Below are 17728 nucleotides of genomic sequence, written 5' to 3'. Positions count from 1 at the left end.
TACAAATTAAAAAAATGTTTTTGCATGAGGAAGAACAAAAGAATGTCATTACTGCAGTGTGCTGAAAATAGATGGTACTTAATATTTTAAAATTTCAACTGTGTGAGACTAAAGCAAAAAATGTTTATTTGGTACAAATCTATACTTTGACTAGTGCATCTTCTAATATAACTTATGTAGATAGTTGACTGAACACCTTAAGTACATGGAAGTTTGTATAGGACATGAGATTATCTTGGTTTTTCCAGGTGATGCCCTGATGAATCCCAGAGTGGTTTGATGAGTGAGTGGAAAAGTATTTGCAAAGTCCCCTTCAGGGAATGGCGAGAATGGGGGAAAACTCAACTTCCCCAAGTTGAATTCTTGATATTCTCACAAGCAGTGTGGACAACCAAAGCTATAGGCTGAACCCCTAGTCTTGGGGTTTGTTCGTATGAAACTTAACCCGACAGGCGATAGGTCAAGCCTACTTAAAATTAAGCCTAAGAGTCACCCCCAAGAGGACCTCTTTTGTTGCTCAGATGTGGCCTCTCTCTCCAGCCAACACAGCAAGCAGACTCACCACCCTCCCCCTGTCTACATGGGACATGACTACCACGGCTGTGGATCTTCCTGGCAGCGTGGGACAGAAATCCCAGAATGAACTGAGATTCAGCATCAAGGGATTGAGGAAAACTCTAGAATGAGCTGAGACCCAGCAACAAGGAATTGAGAAAACCTTCTGGACCAAAAGGGGGAGGAGTGAAATGAGACAAAGTGTCAATGGCTGAGAGTATCCAAACAAAGTCGAGAGGTTATCCTGGAGGTTATTCTTATGCATTAAGTAGATATCACCTTGTTATCCAAGATGTAATGGAGAGGCTGGAGGGAACTTCCTGAAAATGTAGAGCTGTGTTCCAGTAGCCATGTTTCTTGAAGATGATTGTATAATGATATAGCTTTCACAGTGTGACTTGTGATTGTGAAAACCTTGTGTCTGATGCTCCATTTATCTACCTTGTGAACAGATAAGAGGATCATATGGAATAAAAATAAATGATAGGGGGAACAAATGTTAAAATAGATTTAGTTTGAAATGCTAGTGATCAATGAAAGGGATCAGTAAGGGGTATGGCATGTAAAAAATTTTTTTTTCTGTTTGTTATATTTTTCGATTGTCTTTTTATTTCTTTTTTTGAATTGATACTAATGTTCTGGGAAATGATCATGATGATGAATATGCAACTATGTGATGATATTGTGAATTGCTGAGTGTATGTGTTGGGAATGTTTGTGTTTCTTGTAATTTTTTTTAATAAAAAATTAAAACAAGGAAGGAAAAAATCTAAAAAAAGAAAAGAAAAGAAAGAATTTCCATTCAAAATAGCAACTAAAAGAATCAAATATCTAGGAATGAACTTAACTAGGGATGTAAAGGACTTGTACACAAGAAAGTACATAACATTGCTAGAAGAAATCAAAGAAGATCTAAATAGGTGGAAAGACATTTCCTGCTCATGGATAGGAAGGTTAAATGTAGGTAAGATGTCAGTTCTCCCCAAATTGATCTACAGATTCAATGCAGTACCAATCGAAAGTCCATCATCCTACTTTGAGCACTTGGAAAACCTAGTGTCCAAATTCATCTGGAAGGGAAAGAGACCCAGAATGGCTAAAAGCATCCTAATGAAAGAACGAAGGGGGAAGATTAACACTCCCTGATTTTAAAACTTATTATAAAGCCAAAATGCTCAAAGCAGCATGGTACTTGCATAGAGATAGAAGTATTGACCAATGGAATTGAATTGAGACCACAGAAATAGACTGCCACGCTCTTTCTCCACCGGCGGCGCTCCCGCCGCCAGCCAGCCAGCCCTCCTCTCCCTGTTTCTCCGCCGGCTGCGCTCCCGCCGCCATCTTGACCTTCTCTTTCCCCTCCTGCTCCGGTGCTCCATCCGCCATCTTACCCTTCTCTTTCCCCTCCTGCTCCAGCACTCCATCCGCCATCTTATCCTTCCCTTTCTCCTCCTGCTCCGGCGGTTCTCCAACCACCATCGTGCCCTCTGCCACCTTCACCAGCTCCTCTGCCACCATCCTTGACAGCCTTGCCACCCTCACCTTTCCTCCTCCAGAACAGCTACTGGGGGAGTGGAGATGATACAGAGCAGCTCCCGGAGCCATGACGGAGATCAAAGGGATGGCGTACCCCATCCTGGAATGGCTGACTGTCTGGGAGAACCTGCTCCGGTGAGATCGCCGAGGGCCGCGGGCTTTCCCGGGCGGGACGGCAAACGGCCGGAGTCCCTCCCTTCCTCCTTCCCAGGCCCGCTGGCAGAATTGGGCAGGCGGTCCCCTCGGGCCGCGGCAGCTGGCGCCCCCACCACGCAAGGCCTCCCGGACCAACTGAGAGAGTTGGGTCGGAAATCCCCAGACCGTGTAGAACGGTGACCGGGGGTGGCCCATTCAAACACGTGACTCCCCGGTCCAGCTGGGAACGGTGCACTCTCCCGGGCCGCGGCGGCTGGCGCCCTCCCGCCACACTTGACGCCCCGGGCTGACTAGGAAATTCGGTCGGGCACTCTCCTGGGCTGCGGCGGCCAGCGACCCTCCCCGCGTTTGGACCCCTGGGCCAGCTGGCGCTCGTCCAAGCCACTTCGACTGGCGAACCTACCCCACGACGAGAGTTTTCCAAGGTTAAAGGACCCACAGCACCTTTTCCTGGTGGAACCCGCAGACAAACGGGTGCCACGAGCACCACCTACTGGGCAGGATAGGAAAGACAGAACACAGAGATTTCATAGAAGGATCTTTCAGCCTGTTGGGTCCAACACCCAGGGAAGTCTGACTAAATGCCAGACGCCAGCAGAGGATAACGGATCACGATCAGAAAATTGAAAATATGGCCCAGTCAAAGGAACAAACCAATAGTTCAAATGAGATACAGGAGCTGAAACAACTAATGCTGAATATACGAACAGAAATGGAAAACCTCTTCAAAAACGAAATCGATAAATTGAGGGAGGACATGAAGAAGACATGGGCTGAACAAAAAGAAGAAATAGAAAAACTGGAAAAACAAATCACAGAGCTTATGGAAGTGAAGGATAAAGTAGAAAAGATGGAAAAAACAATGGATACCTATAATGATAGATTTAAAGAGACAGAAGATAGAATTAGTGATTTGGAGGATGGAACATGTGCATTCCAAAAAGAAACAGAAACTATCGGGAAAAGAGTGGAAAAATTTGAACAGGGTATCAGGGAACTCAAGGACAATATGAACCGCACAAATATACGTGTTGTGGGTGTCCCAGAAGAAGAAGAGAAGGGAAAAGGAGGAGAAAAACTAATGGAAGAAATTATCACTGAAAATTTCCCAACTCTTATGAAAGACCTAAAATTACAGATCCAAGAAGTGCAGCGCACCCCAAAGAGATTAGACGCAAATAGGCGTTCTCCAAGACACTTACTAGTTAGAATGTCAGAGGTCAAAGAGAAAGAGAGGATCTTGAAAGCAGCAAGAGAAAAACAATCCATCATATACAAGGGAAACCCAATAAGACTATGTGTAGATTTCTCAGCAGAAACCATGGAAGCTAGAAGACAGTGCAATGATATATTTATATTACTAAAAGAGAAAAACTGCCAGCCAAGACTCCTATATCCAGCAAAATTGTCCTTCAAAATGAGGGAGAAATTAAAATATTCTCAGACAAAAAGTCACAGAGAATTTGTGACCGAGAGACCAGCTCTGCAAGAAATACTAAAGGAAGCACTAGAGTCAGAACCGAAAAGACAGAAGAGAGAGGTATGTCAGATATGATATATATAATACAAAAGGCTAAATAGTAGAGGAAAATATTATCCAAACAGGAATAACACTAAATGTTAATGGACTGAATTCCCCAATAAAGAGACATAGACTGGCAGAATGGATTAAAAAACAGGATCCTTCTATATGCTGTCTACAGGAAACACATCTTAGACCCAGAGATAAACATAGGTTGAAAGTGAAAGTTTAGGAAAAGATATTTCATGCAAATAACAACCAGAAAAGAGCAGGAGTGGCTATACTAATATCCAACAAATTAGACTTCAGATGTAAAACAGTTAAAAGAGACAAAGAGGGACACTATATACTAATAAAAGGAACAATTAAACAAGAAGACATAACAATCATAAATATTTAAGCACCGAACCAGAATGCCCCAAAATACGTGAGGAATACACTGCAAACACTGAAAAGGGAAATAGACACATATACCATAATAGTTGGAGACTTCAATTCACCACTCTCATCAACGGACAGAACATCTAGACAGAGGATCAATAAAGAAATAGAGAATCTGAGTATTAATATAAATGAGCTAGACTTAACAGACATTTATAGGACATTACATCCCACAACAGCAGGATACACCTTTTTCTCAAGTGCTCATGGATCATTCTCAAACATAGACCGTATGCTGGGTCACAAAGCAAGTCTTAACAAATTTAAAAAGATTGAAATCATACACAACACTTTCTCAGATCATAAAGGAATGAAGTTGGAAATCAATAATAGGCGGAGGGCCAGAAAATTCACAAATACGTGGAGGCTCAACAACACACTCTAAAACAACGAGTGGGTCAAAGAAGAAATTGCAAGAGAAATTAGTAAATACCTCGAGGCGAATGAAAACAAAAACACAACATATCAAAACCTATGGGACACAGCAAAGGCAGTGCTAAGAGGGAAATTTATTGCCCTAAATGCCTATATCAGAAAAGAAGAAAAAGCAAAAATGCAGGAATTAACTGTCCACTTGGAAGAACTGGAGAAAGAACAGCAAAGTAATCCCAAAGCAAACAAAAGGAAAGAAATAACAAAGATTAGAGCAGAAATAAATGAAATTGAAAACATGAAAACAATAGAGAAAATCAATAAGACCAGAAGTTGGTTCTATGAGAAAATCAATAAGATTGATGGGCCCTTAGCAAGATTGACAAAAAGAAGAAGAGAGAGGATGCAAATAAATAAGATCAGAAATGGAAGAGGAGACATAACTACTGACCTCACAGAAATAAAGGAGGTAATAACAGGATACTATGAACAACTTTACGCTAATAAATAGAACAACTTAGATGAAATGGACGGGTTCCATTCTGTGAAGTCAACATCACCCTCATACCAAAACCAGGCATATATATTACAAAAAAGAAAGCTACAGACCAATCTCTCTAATGAATATAGATGCAAAAATCCTCAATAAAATTCTAGCAAATCGTATCCAACAACACATTAAAAGAATTATACATCATGACCAAGTAGGATTCATCCCAGGTATGCAAGGATGGTTCAACATCAGAAAATCAAATAATATAATACACCATATCAACAAATCAAAGCAGAAAAATCACATGATCATCTCAATTGATGCAGAGAAGGCATTTGACAAGATTCAACATCCTTTCCTGTTGAAAACACTTCAAAAGATAGGAATACAAGGGAACTTCCTTAAAATGATAGAGGGAATATATGAAAAACCCACAGCTAATATCATCCTCAATGGGGAAAAATTGAAAACTTTCCCCCTAAGATCAGGAACAAGACAAGGATGTCCACTATCACCACTATTATTCAACATTGTGTTGGAGGTTCTAGCCAAAGCAATTAGACAAGAAAAAGAAATACAAGGCATCAAAATTGGAAAGGAAGAAGTAAAACTATCACTGTTTGCAGACGATATGATACTATACGTCGAAAACCCGGAAAAATCCACAACAAAACTACTAGAGCTAATAAATGAGTACAGCAAAGTAGCAGGTTGCAAGATCAACATTTGAAAATCTGTAGCATTTCTATACACTAGTAATGAACAAGCTGAGGGGGAAATCAAGAAACGAATCCCATTTGCAATCGCAACTAAAAGAATAAAATACCTAGGAATAAATTTAACCAAAGAGACAAAAAACCTATATAAAGAAAACTACAAAAAACTGCTAAAAGAAATCACAGAAGACCTAAATAGATGGAAGGGCATACCGTGTTCATGGATTGGAAGACTAAATATAATTAAGATGTCAATCCTACCTAAACTGATCTACAGATTCAATGAAATACCAATCAAAATCCCAACAACTTATTTTTCAGAAATAGAAAACACAATAAGCAAATTTATCTGGAAGGGCAGGGTGCCCCGAATTGCTAAAAACATCTTCAGGAAAAAAACGAAGCTGGAGGTCTCGCGCTGCCGGACTTTGAGGCATATTATGAAGCCACAGTGGTCAAAACAGCATGGTATTGACATAAGGATAGATATATCGACCAATGGAATCGAATAGAGTGCTCAGAAATAGACCCTCTCATCTATGGACATTTGATCTTTGATAAGGCAGTAAAGCCAACTCACCTGGGACAGAACAGTCTCTTCAATAAATGGTGCCTTGAGAACTGGATATCCATATGCAAAAGAATGATAGAAGACCCGTATCTCACACCTTATACAAAAGTTAACTCAAAATGGATCAAAGATCTAAACATTAGGTCTAAGACCATAAAACAGTTAGAGGAAAATGTAGGGAGATATCTTATGAAGCTCACAATTGGAGGCGGTTTTATGGACCTTAAACCTAAAGCAAGAGCACTGAAGAGAGAAATAAATAAATGGGAGCTCCTCAAAATTAAACACTTTTGTGCATCAAAGAACTTCATCAAGAAAGTAGAAAGACAGCCTACACAATGGGAGATAATATTTGGAAATGACATATCAGATAAAGGTCTAGTATCCAGAATATATAAAGAGATTGTTCAACTCAACAACAAGAAGACAGCCAACCCAATTACAAAATGGGAAAAAGACTTGAACAGACACCTACCAGAAGAGGAAATACGGATGGCCAAGAGGCACATGAAGAGATGCTCAATGTCCCCGGCCATTAGAGAAATGCAAATCAAAACCACAATGAGATATCATCTCACACCCACCAGAATGGCCATTATCAACAAAACAGAAAATGACAAGTGCTGGAGAGGATGCGGAGAAAGAGGCACACTTATCCACTGTTGGTGGGAATGTCAAATGGTGCAACCACTGTGGAAGGCAGTTTGGCGGTTCCTCAAAAAGCTGAATATAGAATTGCCATACGACCCAGCAATACCATTGCTGGGTATCTACTCAAAGGACTTAAGAGCAAAGACAGAAACGGACATTTGCACACCAATGTTTATAGCAGCGTTATTTACAATTGCAAAGAGATGGAAACAACCAAAATGTCCATCAACAGAAGAATGGCTAAATAAACTGGTATATACATACGATGGAATATTATGCAGCTTTAAGACAGGATAAACTTATGAAGCATGTAATAACATGGATGGACCTAGAGAACATTATGCTGAGTGAGTCCAGCCAAAAACTAAAGGACAAATACTGTATGGTCCCACTGATGTGAACGGACATTCGAGAATAAACTTGGGATATGTCATTGGTAACAGAGTCCAGCAGCAGTTAGAAACAGGGTAAGATAATGGGTAATTGCAGCTGAAGGGTTACAGACTGTGCAACAGGACTAGATACAAAAACTCAAAAATGAACAGCACAATAATACCTAAGGGTAAAGTAATCGTGTTAAAACACTGAATGAAGCTGCATCTGAGCTATAGGTTTTTTTGTTTTGTTTTGTTTTGTTTTGTTTTGTTTTTACTATTATTATTACTTTTATTTCTTTTCTCTATATTAACATTTTATATCTTTTTCTGTTGTGTTGCTAGTTCCTCTCAACCGATGCAAATGTACTAAGAAACGATGATCATGCATCTATGTGATGATGTTAAGAATTACTGATTGCATATGTAGAATGATATGATTTCTAAATGTTGTGTTAATTTCTTTTTTTTCCGTTAATTAATAATAAAAAAGAAATAGAGTGCCACATCAATGGTAAACTGATCTTTGACAGGGCCACCCAATCCACTGAACTGAGACAAAATAATCTTCTTAACAAGTGGGCCTGGGACAACTGTGTATCAATAGCCAGAAGAATGAGTTAGGGCCCTTGCCTTACACATTATACAAAAATTAACTCAAAGTGGATCAAACACGTAAATATAAGAACCAATACCATAAAGCACCTAGAAGAACATATAGTGAAACATCTTCAAGACCTAGTAATGGGAGGTAGCTTCCTAAACTTTACACCCATGACACAAGCAGCAAAAGAAAAAAATAGATAAATGGGAGCTCCTCTAAATAAAGTACTTTTGTGCCTCTAAAGAGAAAAAGTGAAGAGGCAGCCAACTCAATGGGGGAAAATATTTAGAAATCACACATTGGATAAAGGTTTGATATCCTGTATACATAAAAGAAATCATACAGCTCAACAGCAAAAGAACAAACAACCCAGTTATAAAGGGAACCAAAGATATGAATAGACATTTTTCTGAAGAACAAATACAGATGACTAAAAAGCGCATGAAGAGATGCTCATTCTCATTACCTATAAGGGAAATGCAGATCAAGACTACAATGAGGTATCATTTCATACCTATAAGAATGGCTGCTGTTGAACAAACAAGAAACTGAAAATGTTGGAGAGGATGTCGAGGAATTGGATACTTATGCACTGCTAGTGGGAATGTTTAATGGTACAGCTGCTGTGGAAGGCTGGCGATTCCTCAGAAAACTAAATATTAAGTTGCCGTATAACCCAGCAATACTAATACTCAGTATATGCATAGAAGATCTGAAAGCAGTGACACAAACAGAGATTTGCACACTGGTGTTCATAGCAGCTCTATTCACAGTCACCAAAAGATAGAAACAATCCAAGTGCCTATCAACAGATGAGTGAATTAACAAAATGTGGTATATATTTATGATGGAATATTATGCAGCAGTAAGGCAAAATAATATCCTGAAGTACATGACTAGATAAGCTTTGAGGATATAATACTGAGTGAAATGTATCAGACACAATAGGAAAGAGATACTGTACACTTTATGACCATGATAAAGGTAAAATTAGAGACTTAAGTTCAGAATATAGGGGACCTAGAAATACATAGAAGTTCGAGATGGGTGAACCATTAGCTAACGAGGTTGATCTCCAATGTAAAGGGAATAGATAGGAATGAAGGTAGTTCTCTAGTGGGTCTATAAGTAATATTATCATATTGAAGATGAACAAGATTGAAAGGGGTTGTATAGACCTATGTGTCCCACTGACTAACACTAGAAATATGAATTAGTTCTTGCAAGAATCACTAGAAATATGAATTAGTTCTTGCAAGAATTACTTCAAAGATATGATTCTTGTACAAAGAGTGTGTAAGTCCAGAGTTCTGGGGGAAAACTGCTGTTGCATACTATGAGCTATGTTCAAAAGGAAACCATCAGCACTACCACAGCAACAGCAGAGGTAAATAATGGGAATTAGGGATAAGAGTTAAGAGAAGGTTTAAATCTCCTGTTTGGCGAGGATGTGTTTATTGGTTTTCTTTCTCTTGGGAGCAATGAAATTATCTAAAATTGAATATGTTGATGGACTGTGGACTTTGGGCCCTCTACATGATGCCTGATGAATTCAGGTGGCTGAAGAATGCACTGATGGAGAAGCAGATTGGCGAACCATGGTGTATACTTATGAACAAAGGTTGTGCTGTACAAAAAGGAACATAGTCATGAAGCATGCAACGATGTGAATGAACATGTCGATGTTCATGTTTGGTGAGACAAAATAAGCCAGAAACAAAAGAACGTCAGTGATATGATCACCTTTAGAAAATACTTTCAAGAAAATGGGCCTAGATTGTAAGCCTTTAGAGCAGTTAAGTCCAGAGTAATGATTGTTATTTCTGGATTTTGAGAGGCTGTTTTACATATATAACCTGATATTTAGAGATAAGGACAAAGTCGAACAGGTTGACGCTAAAGTAATTCAGAACATAGAGATAAGAAAGATACTGTCTGTATTTTAGAACCATACATACTCTTTGAGACCAATGGAAGGAAGGTTTATTTGGTCTAGAACTGAAATTTTCGGTAGTGATAATCTAATTAAACCTATCTTTATAGCTCATTTGAACAATTCAAACACAGGGAGCCCAGAATAAGAAAGAGGTCCTTTAATCCTGTACAGATTATTGTAATGCCTGGATACATCCTAGAGTATATTAAGCAAATCATCTAAAAGTATAGCAAAGTCCCCTGAGGAATGGAAGAACGAATATGGAATTATTAAACTTTAGTATTGGGGAATTCCCTGATACTCTGTCAGGCTTTAGGGACACCCAAATCAAAAGGCCATACCCTAGATCATGAGGCCCACTCTTGTGAAGCTTATGTAGGTAACAGAGAAGCTTAAACTACCTGTAGGCATGCCTTAAAGTTACTTCTGGAGGACCTCTTTTGCTCAGATGTGTCCTCAGTGTCTCTAAGCCCAACTCTGCAAGTGAAATCATTGCCCTCCTCCTAATGTGGGACATGACATCCAGGGGTGAAAGTCTCCTTGGCCACATGGGAGATGACTCCCAGGGATGAATTCCGACCTGGCACCGTGGGATCAACAATTCCATCCTGACCAATAGGGGAAAAGAAGTGTAATTAATAAAGTATCAGTGGCAGAGAGAGTTCAAATAGAGTTGACAGGCTTCTCTGGAGGTCACTCTTACTCAAGCCTCAGTTAGACATTGCTACCTATCATAACTTGCTAACCCCCAACCAAGACCATTCCTGCCAATCCTAAAGAATAGCTTGAGCATTATATAAGATTCTGCAAAAGTTCCATGCACTAGGGTAACTTTCCAGAAACCTACAACCTTTCAGATAAGTCCTGAAATGAGAAGGGACCAACCTCTCCAGAGCATCAGCTAGTTCTGTCCCCTACCCCATATTATCATCAGCCTCTTCCAACATGAAAAAGTTAGAATGGGCATAGCCCAAGTACATTCAAAGAGGGGGAGAAAGATTAAAGGTGATGGTGGAGTTATACAGAGAAGGTAGGGTTTAAACAGTGAGTATGAATGCTGCATCATAGTGATATTTCTTTTAATGTCCAGTACCTTAGAACAGCTAGAAGTAAAAACTTAAAATTGTGGAATGGTAACCCATATCAAACTCTGAAATCTGTTCTACAACTAATTGTTAAGATGTACTTTGAAATTTATTGCTTTTTTTATATATCTTATTTTTCCTGAAAGAGAAAAATCAGAAAAGTAAGAGTATAACAAGGAAGATAGGTTTTATTTATTTATTGTTTTTCTTTTGACTTTTAAAAAACAGGAATTTAGTAAGTTGCTAGTTTACAATTCTAAAGCCAAGAAAATGTCCCAATTAAAACAAATCTATAGAAATGTCCAATCTCAGGCATCCAGGGAAAGATACCTTGGTTCAAGAAGGCCGATGAAGTTCAGGGTTTCGCTCTAATTTGGAAAGGCACGTGGCAAACACGACGTCATCTGCTAGCTTTCTCTCCTAGAGAAGATAGGTTTTAACAAATGAGTATGACTGCTTAATCATTATATTGATATTTCTTTTGGTCTCTAGTGTCTTGGAGCAGCTAGAAGAAAAAATGAAAAATCGTGGCACTGTAACCCATACTAAACTTTAAAATCTGTTCTATAACTACTTGTTAAAATGTATGTGGAAATGTTTTGTTTTTTTTGTATATATGCGTTATATTTCATAATTTAAAAAAAATGTTTAAAAATTGCCATATACTGTTTTGTCTTGTCTTTTAGAGAGATCTATCACCCATTAAACCAGTTTGTAACTGAGACTTAATTTGTAGCCCTATTATATTCTATTTCTCTAATCCTCATTTCAGGTATGCTTAGCCTGGTAGTCCAAATACTTTACCAGTATTTCTCTTCCTTCTGTATCAAGCATCAGTATCTTTGACCTTTTCAGGGTTACCTCAACTAACAGTTGTGGCTGTGAGAACTATAATATGGAAAACTATTGATAACTCTTAGAAGCCACGTGGCTGATTCTTTACTTCATAGCAAATAAGTACTTTGGAGTTGCTTCCAATTGTTTCTTTAAGAGATTTTCCAAATCTCTTACTCTTTCCAAATCTCTATTACTACAGTATTGAGTAGTAATAGTTATTTATCATTTGACATTTTACCAACTAACTTGGTTTCCCTGGAATATAGCAACACTCCCTCTTTTGTACATCTGAGATACCCAGCTGTCTCAGTTGCTCGTGATTGTCTGCCCAGTATAGCTGGGTCTTTTCTCCACCCAGATAGTCTTGTTTTTCCTTGCTTTCTTGGAAATTCAAAAACAGATACATTCTTGGGTTTTCATATAAACAGATATATCTTGTTACAGATATGGATGTGTGAGATTTAAAGAATTTGCCCCTATAACAGTAATTTAATTCTCTGAAATCATGGTCTTTAAAGAGATAGACATTTTTTAAGATGCTTCATTTTAGCAACTTGTTTTACTTGACCTAAGACAAACATGCTTTTGCCATCCCATAAGCCCCAGACACGAAATATAGAATTTCCATGCATTGCCAGTGTCTCGTCTACAATACTTCCAACAGTTATGGTTGCCTTTCCAGTGTTGACTAAAGACGGCAGATTTTTTTCCTTATGTAACAAGGTATGACAAAATATAGTAGCCCCTGTTTGACCTCAAGATCCAAAGGCCACAAAGAGCACTGTTCATTTTGGGACTGAGATCTCAGCAGTAGAGCTCTGGTTGCTTTTCTGTCTCTGGTTCCTTTTCAGTAATGAGCTGTCAGGTATATCACAACCAGCCTGTCACTACTGAGACATCTCAGTACTATAATTATAAGTATGCAATTATAAACATGTTATGTCCCAAGGGTCCTGCTGTATCTCTTGAGTATGGGTCATTTTATGGTTACCCCAGAAGAAATATCAAGTGACGAAACACAATTTTAAAATGAGAATAATATCATGGAAGTTAATTTCTGTGTGTTTCATTTTCTTCCCTTGATGGAAAAATTGAGAATTTTATTCTGAGTTTCAGCTTTAAAAGTTCAGGTGAAAATGAAAAGTATTATTTAAGTAGAAAAAACAGTCCTCCAAAGATGTGGGATGGTGTTTCATTTCAGGCATCATTCTTAGGTACTGTGGATTCAGTGTGATGTTTGGGTTTCCTTGGGGTCACCTGAAACATGTGTCTTCTTGAGGAACTGCCTTACTTTTGCCTTATATCTGTCATCTTATGGATAAGCTTTTGGTCGTGGGTTGTTGACTCTGATGATAATTCTTTCTGATCGGTTATATGAGATATTATAGCTCAAGGATGTGGGTAGGTTTATATATGTGTGTGAAGGAAAGAAGCCTCCTCTACAATTTTATAATAAAAATATACCCAATATAGAACAATTGGTTGCCTAACATTTTTTTTTCTTTTGCTTGAACTCAGGGGCAGAGGCCTGGCCTCCAGGGGTTTGTCTTAAATATGTTGGGGGAGACCAATTTGGACATGTGAACATGGTGATGGTGAGATCGCTAGAACCCCAAGAGATTGCAGATGTCAGCGTCCAGATGTGCAGCCCCAGCAGAGCAGGAATGTATCAGGGACAGTGGCGGATGTGCACTGCTACAGGACTTTACTATGGAGGTGAGTATATCCCTGTATAGCCCAGGATGAAGGAATTAAGGTAACATCTTACAACATCCCCTGTGTTGCTCATACAGCCTGTCAAATTGCATAACAGAGCGTAGTCTCTTTTAAAGAGTTACCTTATGCAGATAAAGATTTGCATTTAATGACTATCTAATTTATTTACCCCTTTTACTCTGGTATTTAATTTACGTTTACCTAAATATATGATGTATTTTGCGTTCTACGTAATGATTTAGTAGTTACTGTTTTTATTATATAATATTAGTTCTATATAAAAGACAGTATTTGTTCTCAGAATCTGTGTAGACACCAGTCATAAAAAAGAAAATACACAAAAATGTCTGTAATTCTCCCCACCTGATGATCTTTCAGGCTACTAACACCTCTTAGTCTTTCTGTTTATTGCCAAACATTTTGAACAGAGTGATTTATACTCAGTCACTTCTGTTCATTCATGCTCAGTGACCTCATTCAGTCACATGGCTTCATCTGTCACCAGTATACCATACACAGTGATGCTCAAATTTGTACTATTCCTATGGTCTTTTTTTGGAACTCCAAATCTGTTTTTTGTTTGTTTGTTTGTTTTTAACTGCTTACGGACAGAGCATTTGGACGTTGTCAGTTTCTGAATTTTTTTAAATTTATTTATTTATTAATTTAAAAAAATTTAAGAACAAACGAACAGAAACATTAACATATGACCATTCCATTCTACATATATAATCAGTAATTCACAATATCATCGCATAGTTGCATATTCATCATTTCTTTGAACATTTGCATCAGTTCAGAAAAAGAAAAAAAAAAAGACAACAGAAAAAGAAATAAAACGAAAACAGAAAAAAAAATATTATACATACCATACCCCTTACCCCTCCCTTTCATTGATCACTAGCATTTCACACTATATTTATTTTAACATTTGTTCCCCCATTATTTATTTTTATTCCATATGTTCTACTCGTCTGTTGATAAGGTACGTAAAAGGAACATCAAACACAAGGTTTTCACAATCACATAGTCACATTGTGAAAGCTATATCGTTATTCAATCCTCATCAAAAAACATGGCTACTGGAACACAGCTCTACATTTTCAGGCAGTTCCCTCCAGCCTCTCCATTACATCTTGACTAACAAGTTGATATCTACTTAATGCGTAAGAATAACCTCCAGGATAACCTCTCCACTCTGTTTGGAATCTCTCAGCCATTCACACTTTATTTTGTCTCATTTCGCTCTTCCCCCTTTTGGTCGAGCAGGTTTTCTCAATCCCTTGGTGCTGAGTCTTAGCTCATTCTAGGGTTTTTCTCAATCCCTTGATGCTGAGTCTCAGCTTATTCTAGGATTTCTGTCCACATTGCCAGGAAGGGTCATACCCCTGGTAGTCATGTCCCTCGTAGACAGGGGGAGGGTGGTGAGTTTGCTTGTTGTGTTGGCTGGAGAGAGACCACATCTGAGCAACAAAAGAGGCTCTCTTAGGGGTGACTCTTAGGCCTAAATTTTAAGTACGCTTGACCTATCTTTTGTGGGGTTAAGTTTCATAAGAACAAACCCCAAGACTGGGGGCTCAGCCTATAGCTTTGGTTGTCCACACTGCTTTTGTGAATATCAAGAATTCATCAGTTTCTGAAATTTGACATCTAGATAAAACTTGCTTCCATCTCTCCAAATCCATTAATATTATTGGCATCCACGGGGACAGTCTGGCCAGAAACCTTGAACTTATCTTTTGTTCATTTCTTTAACTGGACTCATGGGTTATAGGTCAGTGGCACTTTTGGAGTTATTTCAACCAGTTCTGGAATTAATGGCCTCATACATGTTTTTGCAACTAGTGGAAACTTTATCATTACAGCCTCAGTATTTTTTAGTGTTAGAGTATTTCATACTGCTTATGTTCATTCTTTACCTAAAACCTTTGTGCCTACTGTAATAAAGCCAAATACCTACGCATGGAACTTAAAGTTCCTCATGATTTGGCCTGGCCTTATTTTCACTCTCTATCTTCAGTCACCTCCTAACTCTCTCTTTCACAGCCAATCCCAGAAAATTCCACATACTATCATTTCTCCATGCCCTTGCTCATGCTGTTCCTATTGCCTGAAGTATCCTTTTCCACCCAGCAAGCTCCTGCTTATCATCAGAGTCCTGATCAAGTCACCTGTCCTCTTTCCCTCTTCGCCCTTTGCCCATTCTTCCCACTACCCCAAGGAGCTTTATCTCTTTCCCTTTCATTAATATTATATATATATATACTTGTGAAGTTATACTTACCATATTTTATTTTAGGTGTTTGTTTAATTATCCTTTTCTTCAACTAAATTATTAATTACTTGTTGAATAATAAATAATATGCTATTACATATTTTCAGAATACAGAGTAATTGTCTTCATGGTCTTCTCACCTTATTGTTCCTTCTGCTGGCCTTTATCCCCATGTCTGCGGATCTAAGTCTTACCCTCCCGTTCAGAATACCCTTCTCAGGCCAACTCCACTAAGTATGTTCTTTTTACCTGAGCCATTGGAAATAGTTTCCCCCCCACTCCAAACTCCCACTGCATTGTCTTTTACACCTCTTTCTTTTGCTTCTGTTTTTCTCTTTGCCTCTTTATTCCTAATTAATTTGATAAATGTCCATCACCTTTAAAATTAAGGCGATGGATGTCTGCTTTATCCTAGTAACTCTTTAAAAAGCTGAACCCAGTACAGAGTCGGGAGTGGTCTTCAGTAAATTTTTAAAAAATGAATGTCAGCTTTATGGGAGGGGGGGACAATATACACATGTTTTTAGCCATTTGATACAAATATAGCTTCTTTTTTTTTATCTTTTTTTTTTATTAATGGAAAGAAAGAAAAAAAGAAAAAAAAATAAAAATAAAAAAAAGAAATTAACACAACATTTAGAAATCATACCGTTCTACATATGCACTCAGTAATTCTTAACATCATCACCTAGAAGCATGATCATCGTTTCTTAGTACATTTGCATCGGTTGAGAGGAACTAGCAACACAACAGAAAAAGATATAAAATGTTAATATAGAGAAAAGAAATAAAAGTAGTAATGATAGTAAAAAACAACAACAAAAAAACCCTATAGCTCAGATGCAGCTTCATTCAGTGTTTTAACATGATTACTTTACAATTAGGTATTATTGTGCTGTCCATTTTTGAGTTTTTGTATCTAGTCCTGTTGCACAGTCTGTATCCCTTCCGCTCCAATTACCCATTATCTTACCCTGTTTCTAACTCCTTCTGGACTCTGTTACCAATGACATATTTCAAGTTTATTCTTGAATGTCCGTTCACATCAGTGGGACCATACAGTATTTGTCCTTTAGTTTTTGGCTGGACTCACTCAGCATAATATTCTCTAGGTCCATCCATGTTATTACATGCCTCATAAGTTTATCTTGTCTTAAAGCTGCATAATATTCCATCGTACGTATATACCACAGTTTGTTTAGCCATTCTTCTGTTGATGGACATTTTGGCTGTTTCCATCTCTTTGCAATTGTAAATAACGCTGCTATAAACATTGGTGTGCAAATGTCCGTTTGTGTCTTTGCCCTTAAGTCCTTTGAGTAGATACCTAGCAATGGTATTGCTGGGTCGTATGGCAATTCTATATTCAGCTTTTTGAGGAACCGCCAAACTGCCTTCCACAGTGGTTGCACCATTTGACATTCCCACCAACAGTGGATAAGTGTGCCTCTTTCTCCGCATCCTCTCCAGCACTTGTCATTTTCTGTTTTGTTGATAATAGCCATTCTGGTGGGTGTGAGATGATATCTCATTGTGGTTTTGATTTGCATTTCTCTAACAGCCAGGGACATTGAGCATTTCTTCATGTGCCTATTGGCCATTCGTATTTCCTCTTCTGGTAGGTATCTATTCAAGTCTTTTTCCCATTTTGTAATTCGGTTGGCTGTCTTTTTGTTGTTGAGTTGAACAATCTCTTTATATATTCTGGATACTAGACCTTTATCTGATATGTCATTTCAAATATTATCTCCCATTGTGTAGCCTGTCTTTCTACTTTCTTGATGAAGTTCTTTGATGCACAAAAGTGTTTAATTTTGAGGAGCTCCCATTTATTTATTTCTCTCTTCAGTGCTCTTGCTTTAGGTTTAAGGTCCATAAAACCATCTCC

The 17728-nt window shown here is 38.2% G+C and overlaps 1 protein-coding gene across 2 annotated transcripts in view; it reads left to right on the top strand.

The window, feature by feature from the left end:
* The window catches only part of ILRUN (inflammation and lipid regulator with UBA-like and NBR1-like domains), a 184588-nt gene that overhangs the window by 89366 nt on the left and 77494 nt on the right, over nt 1-17728 (top strand). For both annotated transcript variants that reach the window (XM_077161532.1, XM_077161533.1), the window contains exon 3: nt 13368-13565. In XM_077161532.1, coding sequence (XP_077017647.1) covers nt 13368-13565 — 198 coding nt within the window. The remainder of the gene's footprint in view (nt 1-13367; nt 13566-17728) is intronic.

This window comes from Tamandua tetradactyla, chromosome 5 (assembly GCF_023851605.1).
Source record: "Tamandua tetradactyla isolate mTamTet1 chromosome 5, mTamTet1.pri, whole genome shotgun sequence".
Lineage (NCBI taxonomy): Eukaryota > Metazoa > Chordata > Mammalia > Pilosa > Myrmecophagidae > Tamandua > Tamandua tetradactyla.
The sequence above is the reverse complement of the archived record's forward strand: the minus strand, read 5'-3'. Positions and strand labels throughout refer to the sequence as shown.